At 36.4% G+C, this 15,826-nt stretch overlaps 1 protein-coding gene across 5 annotated transcripts in view; it reads right to left on the minus strand.

Moving 5' to 3' along the window:
* Positions 1-15,826, minus strand: part of LOC104593522 (putative peptide/nitrate transporter At3g43790) — a 119,888-nt gene that overhangs the window by 26,495 nt on the left and 77,567 nt on the right. For 4 of the 5 annotated variants that reach the window (XM_010253410.3, XM_010253411.3, XM_088891729.1 and 1 more), the window contains 5 exons: positions 7,589-7,676; positions 6,882-6,967; positions 6,680-6,787; positions 4,925-4,969; positions 4,735-4,823 (listed from right to left, as the gene is read on the minus strand). In XM_010253410.3, the coding sequence (XP_010251712.1) occupies positions 4,735-4,823; positions 4,925-4,969; positions 6,680-6,787; positions 6,882-6,967; positions 7,589-7,676 (416 nt within the window). The remainder of the gene's footprint in view (positions 1-4,734; positions 4,824-4,924; positions 4,970-6,679; positions 6,788-6,881; positions 6,968-7,588; positions 7,677-15,826) is intronic. The other variant, XM_019197070.2, reaches the window with a different exon arrangement.

The raw sequence follows: 15,826 nt of genomic DNA on the forward strand, positions 1-15,826 counted from the left end.
AATGGGCATATGCAAAAGAGGAACCATTCCCTGAAGAGGAACTAGCTGTAGTAGTAGATTCTAAGTGGTTGATGAGCTGTCCATACTTCTCATACTTTGCTATGGGAGCTACAAGTTGTTCCCCTATTGATTTCTCATCACTATAACCTTTTTCAACCTCAAAATAGGTGGCTACATTGGCATTGCCACTCTTCCTAGTTCCCACTCTTCTTATCATTATTGGTGTTCTTGAATCTAGGAGGTATGAGCTTTGGATGTAGCTTCCAATAGGTATCCTTTGTGTGCTTAAGTTTCTTGCAATACTCACATACCACATCTTTCATCTCAGTACCGGCCCTTGGCTCCATCCCAGCATTGTCTTTTGCTAGAATGTTTTGTCTGACAATATCATATCCAGTGAGGAACTCGAAGACCCGATTTCCCTCCACTAGCATAATGACATTATTATCCTTGTCAATATAATGACTTTGTTACCCTTATACATTGTTAACACTCCCCCTCAGCTAGTTATAGATATCATACATGCCTACCTAAGGAACTCCTTTGGTGAGACAATAAACTAGTTGATCTCCAGACTAGAAATAATAAACCTCACCATTAGTAACGCATTCTCTAATAAAGTAGTGGTCTACTTCAATATGTTTAGTGTGATAATGCTACATAGGATTGAGGAAAACATTAATTGTTGTCTGATTATCACAGTGTAATTTCATAGGCTTCTCAAACTCAACTCCAATCTCACTTGAGAGATTATTAAACCAAAGCAACTTGGATATCCCAGGATCCATAGCTCTATACTCCACCTTTGCATTAGAGTAGGCAACAACAAATTACTTTTTAGACCTTAATGAGGCAATATTACCTCCAAAAAATGTGCAGTATTCAGACGGTAGACCATCTATCATCAATAGATCCTACCCGGTTAGCATCTATGAAGGCTTCCACCTTAAGATGACCCTGATTGGAAGATACCCTTTCTTGGATTATCCTTCAAATGGCACATAATCCCATCCATTGCCTATGTATGAGTTGTTCTTCGATGATGCATAAACTGGCTAACCAACATAGTTTTCAAGGGCGCCTTATCACCTAGTTGCCTAGGCGATGGATTTTTTAAGTAAAAAATATATATCCTAGGGTAGTTCTCTAGGTTCCATAGCCATATTTCCTTAACAATTATCCATAATTTTCATAAGAAAAGTATAAACTTCATGTTTAAGTATAGAAAATCAACATATTCATGAGAAGAAAAAGAAGAAAGGAAAGAAAATTCAAAAAATATAGGGATGAACCTATATTTTTGTTATAGGAAAAGAAGAAAATGTGTTGATTAGACAAAATTTTAAGTTCTTTACTTGTTGGTTCAGGTTTGAAGTCTTTGAGGGTTCAATACAGAAGTTATCAATGTTTGTGTTGATTAAACCCTGACAAATAAGAAAATAATAAAAAGGAATTAGTATATAAGAAAAATGGATATTTTAGTTTAAATGTTTTTTTTATAATTATAATCTCAAAAAATTAAGAATATAAAAGTATTTTATAACATGATATACAAAACTACTTGGCGATTAGGTGAGGCGAGCCTCCAAGGGCTCCTTGTCACCTAGGCATTGCCTTGACAACTATGCTAATCAAACTCACATCATAGGCAATATTGGGTCATGTGTGACAAAGATACAACCACCACCCTACAAATCTTTGAAAGACTCTCTTGTTTGGGAAGGACTTCCCCATCATCAGCACCTGACTGGAGATCAATAGGAGTCTCAACAGCTTTGACCCCTAACTTTCCTCTCTCTTGTGATAAATTTAACATATACCTTCTTTGTGAAATAATTACTTAGATCTAACCACCTCAATGCCAAGGAAGTACTTGAGTTCTCCAAGGTCTTTGATTTCAAATTCAAATGCTGAGAAAGCCTTCAAGTTAACAACTTCAGTAGGGCTATTTCCAATAGACAATATCATCTTCATGACAAACAACACCATCACCGAGTTATTTACCTTCTTGATGAAGTGAGTTTGATCAGCTTGAGACTAAATAAAACCAATCTTCTGAATGGTTCCCCTAAAGTGGTCAAACCAATTAATTTGTAAACTTTACCTTGACTGTTAAGTCACCACTGAGGAAGGCACTTTTACATCCATCAGGTAAAGAGGAAAAGAAAAGTGAGATGCTAGAGAATGAATGGCCTGAATGGAGTTCATCTTGGAAATAGGAGAAAGGGTTTTTAATAGTCAATACCATATGTAGAAGTATCTACCAAGTGAGCTTTGTATCTTTCAATTGATCCATCATCCTTGTGTTAACTGTAGATACCCATTTACAACCAACTAGGTTCTTGTTCTTATACCATATTATCCAAGAAGAAATCAAGGTAAAAGGTAGAGAAGAACAGAAGAACAGAAAATTGATGGAGGGTCCAAAAATCTGGGTTGGCGATGCCTAAACTTCTATTTATATTAGGGTGGCAGTACAACTTAAGGTAAAAAGACTAAAGTGCCCTTGCAGCACATACTAACACAATCGCAACTCCTAATGATTCATATAGCAGATAGACACCAAATAGTGCATCCAAAAAGGTAATAATAAAGCTGGGTGGTAAACAGTTCTGAAGAAAAAAAAATTGTAAATATTCTTCAGACCTCAGAAAATTATGGGATACCTCTAGGAGATCTAGAAATATGCTTCTGGTCAAATATTACAGAATCCATACACAGATTCAACCCCACTAATTCACAACCAAAAGATCAGAACTGTAATTTTCTCTAATTTTCCACCTTAAAATAAAAAAAGAATACTAGATCTTTTTAAAGCATCATTAAAAAATGTATGAAAATTACTCTAAATTCACGGTTGATCATTATTTAGGTTTCTTAAGATCTGCTGATTGCTGACTATGCAGCTGCTAATGCCACCCATATGGCTGCCAGTGATGTCAGCAACACCTTGGTGACTGTGTCAGACTTCTCTATTCAATATCAGTTACTCTGATACCAAATAACTCACAAATTGGTGGCTTATTGTGAATGAAATCACAAGAAAGAAATGGGGTGAGAAAGTCTATTGTCTCTCATACCCCTCTATCATTAACATTTTATAGTTGTATTTCAAAATTCAAATAGCCTCTTAATAGGCACCTAATCATCAGCCAAATGCAATGACATTGTTACTCCTATACATTGTTAACAACATCAAATCTTTCAATCTTTTATTTTTCTGGTATTTCAAAGTAAACTAGAAAAATATCATAACAGTACCTTTTAATAGAAAGCAGTACATGAAAAACTAAGTAAAAGAGAACCTCTTCAGATTCTAGGGTTCTTACAAATTAAAGTTTCAGGTCACCAGAATACTTTATGACATTTCTATTCTGTTCTATCAGATTTTAGGGTACTTAGGCATTTAAGTTATATGCCATTAGAACACCCACTGACATATCTATACTGATTGATGATGTCAATAGAGTCCTTTACCTGTTGATGACTTCTATTGATCGTGCAATAGCTCTCAATATAAAATATTGATTTGTTTAATAGTGTGGAAAGGAGATTAGATAGAATGAGTGGATAAGAGAAGAGAAGAGAAGAGTAGATTTAGTGTTTGGGAGAATAGATTGTTAGGGCTGGATGCTCCATTCTACTGATATCATCTGATAGTTTACAAAGACAACAATAATAATCCTCATTAGTATTTAGTAAACAAAAATGAAAAGACAAAACTGCCTATGAACTTATTCTTTATTCTCTACATATAGCATCCCAAATCACTCACCACTGCCCCATATCTCTGCCTAGCATTCAGAGTGTTCATACTTTTTGCAATAGTTGGCTGCCCTTGGCATTAGCACACATCTTGAATTCTCGGCATTGTCACTCTTTCACCTTAAACAATTGATTTTTGTCATTCTTTTTTTACCAAATCTATGATTTGGGTAGTTGAGAAACAGATGTCAGAACAAACACATCAGTTTGAGGTGGAAATAAAACAGTGGGTGAGAATTTGTAATTTATGTAGTTAGTGTACCATATTATTGTGCTCTTCTACTACTGAAATATGTTTTGTCATTCTGTTATGTATTTTTTTTTGCCAAATATGGGTATTTAAGAACTTCTACATATAAATGACAAGAAATATAAATAAACTCTTTAATGTGGAGATAGATTCACTTGGACAACCCATAACTCTCTTGTGCAGATTTAGTTCTCCAGGGTTCTCATATAGGGCTCATGGCTAAAACTTTTTTAAACTGCCTAGGGAAACTAAACTAATGAACATGATAGTTAAGGGGATGTTTGAAGGTTGAGGAATCAAACCAAGTGGTTTCACCTCCATCTTCCTACTTATAGTTAAGATAGCATTCCAAAAATCTGCCTTATGGGCGTACATAAAATGAAACCACCATTCTGAATGTTAATAATTTCTCTTGGAAAGAAAAATAACAAGGTCAAGAGCCAGAACCTGACAGGACGCCTGTTAGTTCCACTGAATGGAATCAAGTACTTTAAACATTAAAAAGAGAATAACTTAAGAAAAGTATTAAGTTTTCAAAAGAAAGGAAACACAACCGTCTGATAACAGTTAAAGGCAAAGTTTTACTACTTGAACCAGTGAGCTGAAAAAATCCTGGTAATGGAATCTGTAACTCATATCTAACTTTATTTGTTACTTTAATTGTAATCAACCTACAAAAGTGAGAAAAAAGGTTATATATATGACATATTGACACTTACAGAGAGCCTCCTCCTGCAGGACCAATTGCTTTGAAAGTAGACATTAAGGTCATCGAAATGCCATTTGCAGCTCCTCTTTGATGTTGGGGCTACAATTGCAGTGTCATGTCAAAAAGTGTTTAGCAAGAAAGAAAATTAAAAGGGAGTCCAAAAACAATAAAGAGTAGGAAAATATGAGAAATAAACTTACAACAGCACTATTCAGAAGAATAAATAATCCAGTAAGAGTTACCACCTATTTGAATAAACAAAAACCCTTAGGAAGATGACAGTAGATAGAGAAAATGTTAAATATGCTCTTATGTAGGATGAACATTAATATTAATAAATATTATTAATAGTTCAGGGGTATTTTAGTTATTTGAACTTTATCACATTATGTAATTACATGGTGTCAGGGACTATTTAGTAATTGATATTATTATATGCATTAAAAGGATAGCACGTTGATGCAAAATAGAACACTTTGTCTTCGTAACATTCTTCTCTACACTGTACCTATTAGACCAATCACTGACTTTATTGTGCTTAGAGTACATCTTGGTATTAGAGTCAATATTTTTTTTTTTATTTGGAAACACGATTTGGCTTCTGATGCATCATTACCCACAGCTGATGTCAAGAGGCCATATGGTATGACAAGCCAATCATCTTTTTATGGAAATTTTATGGGCTTTTGTAGACTTGGTGTACTGTTGTATAATAGGACTGTACATACTATAATATCCTTGCTTAATGTTCCATCTTCTGTGGAGAATTCAATCGAGAAGATGCAAAGGGATTTTCTTTGGGGTATTAAAGGCATTGAAAAGAGGTATCATTTAGTAAAATGGTATTTAGTTTGTAGGGATAAGAAAGATGAAGTGCTGGGCATTGAAAAGAGGTACCATTTAGTAAAATGGTATTTGAACAATGAGCTCTTGGGTAAATGGCTTTGGAGGTTTGAGGTTGAAAGGAATGCTCTTTGGAGAAGGGTAGTGGATTTTGATGGGACACAAGGAGGTCAAATGCTCATATGGGGTGTGTGTTTGGAATGGGATTATGAGCTTTCAATCAGCTTTCTTTAATTATGTTTCTTTTAAGGTCGGAGATGGTTCATCTATGAAGTTTTAGGAAGACGGTTGGGTGGGGATGATTGCCAAATTTTGTGACTTATGTCCTTGACTGTACACCTTAAGCAGGAAAAATGTGTCTAACCAATCTTTGATTTCCCACAATCTTCCAGGTGCTCCCTCTCAAATGCTCATATGTGTCTAACCTCTATGACACCTCTATTCTATTTTTAAACTAGACAGCCTGTATGGTATGCATTACCTATCTATAACTTGTAAGTATTGCACTCTACCATTTTAATTCATTTTTTGCACATGCAACACACTTGTCATGTGTAAATTTATATAGCGAGAACATTGTTTTGTCAACAAAAAACAAGAAAAGATACACAATTTTAGCAATAAAAATCAAAGCACAATCAAGTAAAATACAAAACATAAATAGAAAACTATTAGATACAATGCTTATATGCAAAGACAATATTGTGGTAAGCCTTTTTTTTTTGTTAAATTTGAAGCCATTCAGGATTTACTTGTGCTCCCATCATTTTGATTTTCTCATTATAGTTCTCCTAAAACAATGTGTCACATTCCTTATATAGATTGACCTTGGCTCCTACACCAAACTCTTACCACAATATTCTTTATGTACTTATAAAGAAAACCTACAGTTCAAGAGAAAGCTATTGTGTTACCAACAAACTTGGCAGAATTATCTTCAGCACACTCTTGAAAATACAAATTTTTATATCATTAAACTATTTTACAAGTTCATTTGGCCAAAACAAAATGATTTTAATGCAAACTCAATGAAAATTGTAACAAATTGCATCTTCTTATTAACAGAACATTCAGTACCTAAGGAATATAAGTTCAGGTTAAACTTGACTTACAGATAGGACATTCTTCAATATGGAAGCACAATTTATCACTAATTGAAGAGTGAAGCCTGATAGCCGAGCTATAAAGGGATAACTTGACAACAATGGAATTGACAAAACCTGTATATTCAAAGTACTGGAAATTTAATGGTGTACAAATTTTGTACATAAAACACAAATAGACAAATGATAAAACGTGGTGTTAAATGAATACCGCTGCAAGGCGGGAAACCATTATTGGCCCGAGAAATTTCTCAATACTTGGATATAGGAAAAGCTGAAATAGCAGAAGACCAAAACCTAATAATGTTGAAAGTGGTCAGTAACACAATTTTGTGAATGTAAACGTGTTATTAATAAACAAGGACAAGCAAAAAAACAATTAAGGGGAAAAACTAGGTTGTAACTTGCAAGACTATCAAGGTTCAACAATGCATGCCCATTCATAGATATGCATTTACCTTTCTAGTTTATCAATTATTAATCAAAGCTTCAAATGTGAACAGAGATATTGCTGTACATAGTCAATGTACCTTATGTGTACATCTATCTCATTTTATCATTTGCTTCCTTTCCTTGTTTTTATTTTACCATTGATTTAGCCCTGTTATATACCGTAGTTATTAGACACAGGGAAAATAGTGTCATTTAATCCATTATATTTAAACACTCTTAATAAAATAACAATATGGGTGGTGTCTGTAATAATTTTCAGGGCTTTTCCTTGAGGTATTGTAGGGCCAGTTCGGTATAATTTTTCTGTTTTTTTTTATGAAGTGTTTGCCTTGTTGGTGATTTTTTACCACTTACATATTGTAATAATCCATTCTTTTTAATATTTTTTTTTCTTTTATTAAAGAAGTAATACAAAATAAAGAATTTGATCCTTTAAGACTTGGAATATGAGTATTGCCTAAATACCAGAGATTGCAAGAACTTCACCAACACTTTGAGATGAGAAGCCCAAACCTCCATATTTTCTATCACTAACAGCCCATAGTGAGAATACCTGTAAACATAAGAGGTTGATCATTAATGTAAAACAGAACAAAAAAAGATTGGCATCAACTAGAAAATCTAGACATGGGAACGATAAAAAAAATATTAGATTTAATCATGCCTTGATATTTAGAAACAAAGCAAGAAGAAAATAGAGAAAAAACTGAATTCCATAAGCAGATGCTTTCCTCCAATAAGAAGACTAGGCTTCCTAGACAGAGTTAGAAATGGAAACAGAAGATAACAGGGATATGAATTGTTTATAAGAAAAATAAGTGATCAATGGATAAAAAAACCAGGGATGGGATGCACAGTACAAGCGTGCTTACCTTTCCTAAGAACAATGCAAAGGTATTGAACTGGGTGAAAGACTGGTTTTAGAAATGGAAAAGAACATAACAAGTATATGAATTGTTCATAAGAAAGAGATAAGTGACCAAGGGATAAAAAAACTAGAGATGGGATGTGCAGTACAAGTGCAGTTACCTTTTCTAAGAGAAATGGGAAGATATTGAACTTGGTGAAAATGCTGGATTTACTGACTAGGGAGAAGATGTCAAAGGAGCCAAAGACCTATGCCATATATACACTAGTTTTTATGGCTTCTCAAAAGTGGTCTGGTAGACTCCACAAGAACTAGAATTGGCACCAAAGGACTAATCTTAGGAAACCACATTAATTATAAATAAAGGCATTGCTTCAGAAAAGGTAATACCTTGGCAAATAAAAAATTTTCTCAACTTAAGACTATCATTATATCCCTTTTGAGTCTGGAATATCCAAAAAGACACATTTTGAAGCTCTAGAATATAGTTTATCAATTCCTAATTGTAAGCATTGGACAAAATAGAGGTAAACATCTACATGTAGAATCAAAAGAAGGGGAATTTGGAGGAAATAAGGCCGAGAAAAAAGAGACAGACCGTGAAGAACATAAATAATCAGTCTATTGATTAAAAAACAAGATGTAAGAAGAACATCACTCGAAAACATTTTTGGAACATTCATCTGTATAGCAAGGATTAGAAAGTGTCTAGTAGGTGGCAATTTTTTCCTTCAGCCACACCATTTTTCTGTAGGATGAACAAGTGAGAGGTTTAATGAATAATGCAAAATTTTAACAGGAATGAAAAGTTGACTTTTTATTTCATCATAAATCAAATGAAAAACAGATAACAACTATGATCTTTCTTTCATTGAATAGAGCCAAGTCATCCTTGAATATTTTTTTTTATCAATAACAGAGATCTTTATTGAATTCAATTAAGAATAAGTTACAGAAAAGTGGGGGGAGGTAAACTATCTTAACTCCCCCAAACAAAGAAAAGAAAAAGTACAGAGTTAGAAATAAGCCCAAAACAAAGTGATGTGGAAAGAAAAACAAATTACAAGCAACACTAAGTATACAGCAATAAGCACAAGAAATACTAAGCTGAAAACAACAAAACAAGTTGGATTTTTAGGGATTTCAGACCTAAACCTGAAGTAAAACTCCTCCTAGAACAGTTCCGCTACAGTAACAATGGCGGCAAGCTGGCCTCCTGCACAGACATGCAGCGATGGAGGGATTGGAAGGTGCCAAAATGGGTCGGCTCCTCAAAACTAGAGGTGTCAATTGGACTGGATTTGGTCCAACCCAATCCAGTCCAATGTGAGTCCACTTACAAATGGACTGGACCCAATCCAGTCCAAATCCAATACAAACCAAACCCAATCCAATCCATTAAAATGTAAATGGATTTGATCGGATCCAGTCCAAACTGAATGAAATGTCAACAATTATATAAAAAATTACAAAAATATATTAAAATGAAGAAAATCTGAAAATTAAAAATGTAGTTCAGCAGATCTAGAAGAGAGAAGAGAGAAGAGAGGAGAGAAGAGAGAAAAGAGAAAAGAGAAAAGAGAGATCTATTCCAAGAAGTGTAGCTGGCGGCGCCTAAGTTAATATTTATACTTAGGGCGACAGCTCAAAGATGAAAAAACCCCTTAGTAGGCTGCAGGCCTCTACATACACATTACAACACTCCCCCTCAAGTTGGAGCATATATGTCAATCAAGCCCAACTTGTCACATAGTTCATCATGTTGCAAATAGTGAAGACCCTTTGTAAGGACATCAGCTAGTTGTTCCTTGGAACTGATGTAAGGAGTACAAACTTCCCCCTTTTCAAGTTTCCCCCTTATGAAATGCTTGTCGACTTCGATGTGCTTGTTCCTATCATGAAGAACTGGATTGGCTGCAATATTAATGGCTGCCTTGTTGTCACAATAGAGAGACATTGGACCATCAACTGAGAGGCCTAACTCTCCAATCAAATTCTTCACCCATAGTACTTCAACAACTCCATGTGCCATGGCCCTATACTCGGCCTCAGCACTAGATCTGGCCACTACACTTTGCTTTTTGCTTCTCTAAGTGACCAAGTTCCCACCAACAAAGGTACAATATCCACTAGTTGATTTCCTATCATCAACTGCTCCAGCCCAATCTGCATCTGTGTAGACTTCCACTTTCATATGATCATGTTTTTTGAAAAGTAACTCAGTTCCTAGATACTTCTTTAGATATTTGAATACCCTCTCAACTGCCTCTGGATGGAAGGATGTTGGTGCATGCATAAACTGATTGAGGATACCAACAGCATAAGCTATATCTGGTCGAGTCATTGATAGGAAGAGGAGTCTTCCTACCAACCTCTGAAATTTTCTGATATCTGTCACTGGTTCTCTAGTACAATCACCAAGCCGGTGGTTTTCTTCAATAGGAGAGTCTACAGGTTTTGCTCCTAACTTTCCTGTGCCCTGCAAAAGATCTAGGACATACTTCCTTTGGGAAATGAAGATGCCCCTTTTTGAGCAGGCAACCTCAATGCCAAGGAAATAACGTAGTTGTCCCAGATCTTTCACCTCAAACTGCATAGCAAGGGATTCTTTGACCTTTTTAATCTTAGAGTTCCAACTCCCCATAATCACAATGTCATCAACGTAGACAATTAATACCACAACATTCTTCTGGTTTCTCTTGACAAATAGAGTATGGTCAGATTGGCACTGCTTGAACCCAATTTGCTGTAAAGCAAAGTGAAATTTGCTAAACTAGGCCTTTAGGGATTGTTTCAAACCATATAAAGATTTTTTTTGTTTGCAAACTTTCCCTTCACACCCTTGTGCTACAAACCCAGGAGGCTGAATCATGTAAACTTCTTCTGCCAGATCCCCATTTAAGAAAGCATTTTTGACGTCCAGTTGGTGGAGCTCCCAATCAAAGTTAACAACCAAGGATAGTATAATCCGAATATTATTCATTTTAGCAACTTGGGCAAAAGTCTCTGCATAGTCAACCCCATACACTTGAGTATACCCTTTTGCAACTAGCCTGGCTTTATACCTTTCAACTGACCCATCTGCTCTATGATTTACTGTGAATACCCACTTGCATCCCACTGGCTCCTTGCCTTCGGGAAGATTCACCAAATCCAAGGTATTGTTTTTGTGAAGAGCACTAATTTCTTCCTTCATTGCCTCTACCTATTTAGGTATAGATAAGGCTTCTGCAACACTTTTGGGAACAGAGACGGAATCAATGGTAGTAAAAAAGGCACGAAATGCAGGAGTAATGTTTTCATAGGATAAAAACTGAGCAATAGGATGCTTGGTAGTACATGATCGAACCCCTTTTCTATGAGCAATTGGGACATCAAGATCATTAGTAGGATCATTAATAGCAATAGGTTCAGTCATATCAAAGGGAACAAGGGTACCTGGATTTTCCTTCAAGGAGTCAGAAGGTACTGGATGTATAGTCTCAAGTTGCTCCATAGGCTTCAAATTTAGCAGTCCCTTACGATGTCTCAAGAAGACATGGAATGGAGAGGAGTCAGGAATAGGGAGATGAGGGATTTGAGGAGCTAGAGCTTGCCTCTCCTCCTTCACACTATTCTCCCCCTGAGGAGAGGCTTGGAAGAAAGGTTCTGACTCAAAAAAGGGCACATCTATAGATACAAAGTACTTAGAAGTGGCTGGATTGAAGCATTTGTAGCCCATCTGGGAAGAGGGATAACTCAAGAAAACACACGGAACAGATTTGGGGTTCAATTTACCCCGGTTAGGAGATAGATCATGAATAAAGCATTTACACCCAAACACACGTAGAGGAATGGAAAATAAAGGGGATTGAGGGAAGAGAAGTTGATGTGGGGCCTTGTATTGCAGAAGGCGTGATGGCATACGATTAATAACATAAGGTGCAACCATCACAACCTCAACCCAAAACTGTTTTGGAACATGCATGTGAAGCATCATACTACGGGCAACTTCGAGGAGATGGCGGTTCTTCCATTCAGCAACTCCATTCTGTTGCGGTGTTCTGGCAAATGAGCTTCAGTGAAGAGATCCATGTGAAAAGAAAAACGCAGATAACTTTGCATTATTTGATTGGAAAATTTGGAATTCAACATGAAATTGAGTGAAAACCATGCGATGGAAATCTTGTACAATCTTGGGTACCTCTTCTCTCGAGTGCATAGGATATAGCTACGTGTATCTTGAATAGTCATCAATAAAGCTGATAAAGTACTTGTGTCCACCCTCAGTAGGTATGTTAATAGGGCCCCAAACATCAGAAAAGACAATATGAAAAGGCAAAGTAGATCTTTTATTATTTGATGGAAAAGTTGTTCTATAATGCTTACTCAACTGACACGTTTTGCAATGCAAACTAGTAAGAGACACTGACTTGGAACAATTTAGGAAACATAACTTTCAAAGACTCAAAGGACAAATGACCATGGTGATTATGCCATAACCACCATTGACTGTTTGTAGACTGACTCATAAGACTCACAGATGTTGATGTCATACGGCCAACTTTATTCTCTAGGATGTAGAGACCATCAACCATATGTCCTTTACCAATCGTCCTCCCCGAGGTTAAATCCTGGAAAACACAAGAATGAGGAAAAAAGGTTACACAACAGTTTAAAGACCGAGTAATACTACTTATAGATAACAAATTGATAGGAAGTTTGGGACAAGGTCATCAGGAAGAGATACAGATCCCTGACCAGCAATGGTGAATAGAGACCCATCAACAAGTCTCACTTTATCTCTTCCAGATAGAAGAGTGTAGTTCTGAAAGAGATTTGACTTACCGGTCATATGGTTTGATGCCCCTGAGTCAATGACCCAAGGTGACTCGAGAGCAAAGGTACACACATGAAATGCAGAAGCACCTTTACCTGATGTAGAAGCGAATGAGGTAGAAGGGGTAGGAACCAACCTGTCCAACTGCCCGAGTTTTCTACCATACAATTCCAAATGATCTCTGAAATAGTTGATGATGTCTTCCTTGGGATCAGAACCACTAGGATGCTCTTAAGAAAACACAGTAGTTTGATTACTTTGCTGATAGTCTTGAGTGGCCAGATTTGTAGAACTAAAATTTCTTCTGAGGAGACTTCTTTGAAGTGTCTTGATTTATGGTTGCCCACTTGGGCTTACCCACTAACTCCCAACAAGTTTCTCGAGTGTGTCTAGGCTTCTAGCAGTGAGTACACCACAGTTTGTCCTTATCTTCACCTTTCCTTGGTTCCCCCTTTTTCATTCCTGTGTTACCCCCTCTTGCAGCTAGGGCAATTGGTTGCTCCCCATCAGAAACATTCATGAGATTTTTCCTGCTCTCTTCAGATTGGACTAGAGCATATACTTCTTGAACTGAAGGAAGTTCCCTACTTCCCAAAATCTGCACCCGGAGAGGCTCATAAGCCAGGTTTAGCCCATGTAATAAAGCAAAAACCCGCTGTTGGGAGACAAGTTTTTTATAGTCCCGTGCATCTTCATCATTCCTCCAGTCAATGGTCTGGTAATAGTCTAGTTCCTTCTAGACAGATGTAAGGACTGAGTAGTATGTAGATAGGCTACGGTCCCCTTGTCTACACGTAGATGATTCTACTTGAAGTTGATAAATCTTGGCAAAATGCCTCTGTTCAGAATAGGTTGCCTTGGCTTGTTCCCAAATTTCACAGGATGTGTCAGCCCATATGAAATTTTTTCGTTCATGAGGTAACATGGAGCCTAACAGCCATGACCTAACCGTGCTGTTCTCTTGATCCCATTGATCATGTTCAGCAGTACTAGGCTTTGGTTCTTTTATTTTTCCACTTATATAACCGACCTTCACCCTAGCTGTAACATAAAGTTTGATGCCTTTGGGCCATTCTAGATAGTTCAGGCCATCAAAGGGGGTAATAGACATAGAAAAATTCATGCTGTCCATTCCCCCATTTAGGTTTCCTTACTGTGAAGTAATGCCAGAGGTTGCTGAATCCTCAGTAGCCATTTCCCCAAAAATATTACTGCTGTTTTTAAAAAAAAAACAATCTCATATAGAAGGTTTTCTTCTCTGAACAATAAGTAGGCTCCGAAAACACAGGCTTGACAGTACTGTAGGTCAATAATTCTTAGCTGAAACACTTCAGTTTGCAAAAAAGGATACAGCCAGTCTCTACAACTTCAGAACTGTGACATTTCACAATGGTCAAAATTTACTTATGAATGTAACAGTACATACCTGGCTTCCACGACCCACAGCACATAGAAAAAACCTCAGAAAAGACAAGTTTCAATGCATTTGGCTGCCACCACAAACTCAAAAAAACCTTTTAATGCATTCGGTTATCACCACGGGTCCAGATATAATTTTTTTTAATGCATTCAGCTGCTACCACACCCTTCTTCTTGGTACAGCGACCAAGAGAGAAGAAGAGAAAAAAAATAGTCTAAAAGTTGCGCCCAGAAGAAGCACACGATGGAGTCTTCAATCAAAATAGTTTTTCCAGAAAAGGAAAGAGAACAAGATCTGGAAATGTTGCGCCCAGATCAAAGCTCTGATACCATGTAGTTCGGCAGATCTAGAAGAGAGAAGGGAGAAGAGAGAAGAGAGAAAAGAGAGATCTATTCCAAGAAGTGTAGTTGGTGGCGCCTAAGTTAATATTTATACTTAGGGCGACAGCTCATAACTAATACACTAAGGAAAAGACAAAAAAACCCCTTAGTAGGCCGCAAGCCTATACATACACATTACAACAACAAAAATATATTAAAATGAAGAAAATCTGAAAATTACAAAAAATACCCTTTTGGCATTGAAAAATCACTTTTGTAAAAGTACTTTTGTAGAAGTGCCTTCATAAAAGTGCTTTTGTAAAAATGCTTTTGTAAAAGTACTTATATAAAAGTACTCTCATAGAAGTGCTTGTATAAAAGTACTTTTGTAAAAGTGCATTTGTAAAAGTTCTTTCATAAAAGTGCTTTTATACAAGTGCTTTCGTAAAAGTGCTTTTATAAAAGTACTTCCATAAAAGTTCTTTTGTAAAAGTGACTTGAAAAAAGTGCTTTTATTAAAGTGCTTTCGTAAAAGTGCTTTCATAAAAGTACTTTTGTAAAAGTACTTTTCATAAAATTACTTTTATAAAAGTGCTTTTCTAAAAGTGTTTTCATAATTGTGCTTTCATAAAAGTGATTTTATGTCTACTTCAGTTTTAATTGGTTTCAAATTGGACAAGGGTTTGGCCTCATGATTGGAAATTTGGTTTAGGTCCAATTCAGACCAATAAGAATATGGACCAATTTATTTTGGATTGGCCCAATTCAATAATTATAATGGACCATCCAAATCCAATTTGATAAGGTTTGTATCGGATCAGATCCAATCTAAAACCGGTCAATTGACACCCCTACTCAAAACCCAAGCTCCCAATACTTAAAAACCCTAGTTGGGGCTGAGCTACAGCTCAAACAAGAGAGAAAGAACCAAAAAGACCCCTCCAGAAACAGCCCCCCATTCTCTTTTATAAGACCCAATGGCTTGCTGGAGAAGCCAATTACAATATTTACACAAACCCCTAGAATGTTTCCCTTTCACAAGCAACTCCTTTAAGAACAAAACTAACTTCAAATGAACCCCCAAAAGATAATTTTTGTTACAAAAGACCCAAGAGACCACAACCCAACAGATATGCACCCAACTGCCCCTGACCAGAATCTGACTTATAAAATGACGAAAATACCCCTGGTCCAAAACTGTCAACAAAGCTACCCAAAAACAACAATTTGGTATCCTACTACAAAAGTGTTGGGACCCAAATACCTTCCCCAAACC

Source organism: Nelumbo nucifera, chromosome 7 (genome assembly GCF_055504915.1).
Source record: "Nelumbo nucifera cultivar China Antique chromosome 7, China Antique-T2T, whole genome shotgun sequence".
Classification (NCBI taxonomy): Eukaryota; Viridiplantae; Streptophyta; class Magnoliopsida; order Proteales; family Nelumbonaceae; genus Nelumbo; species Nelumbo nucifera.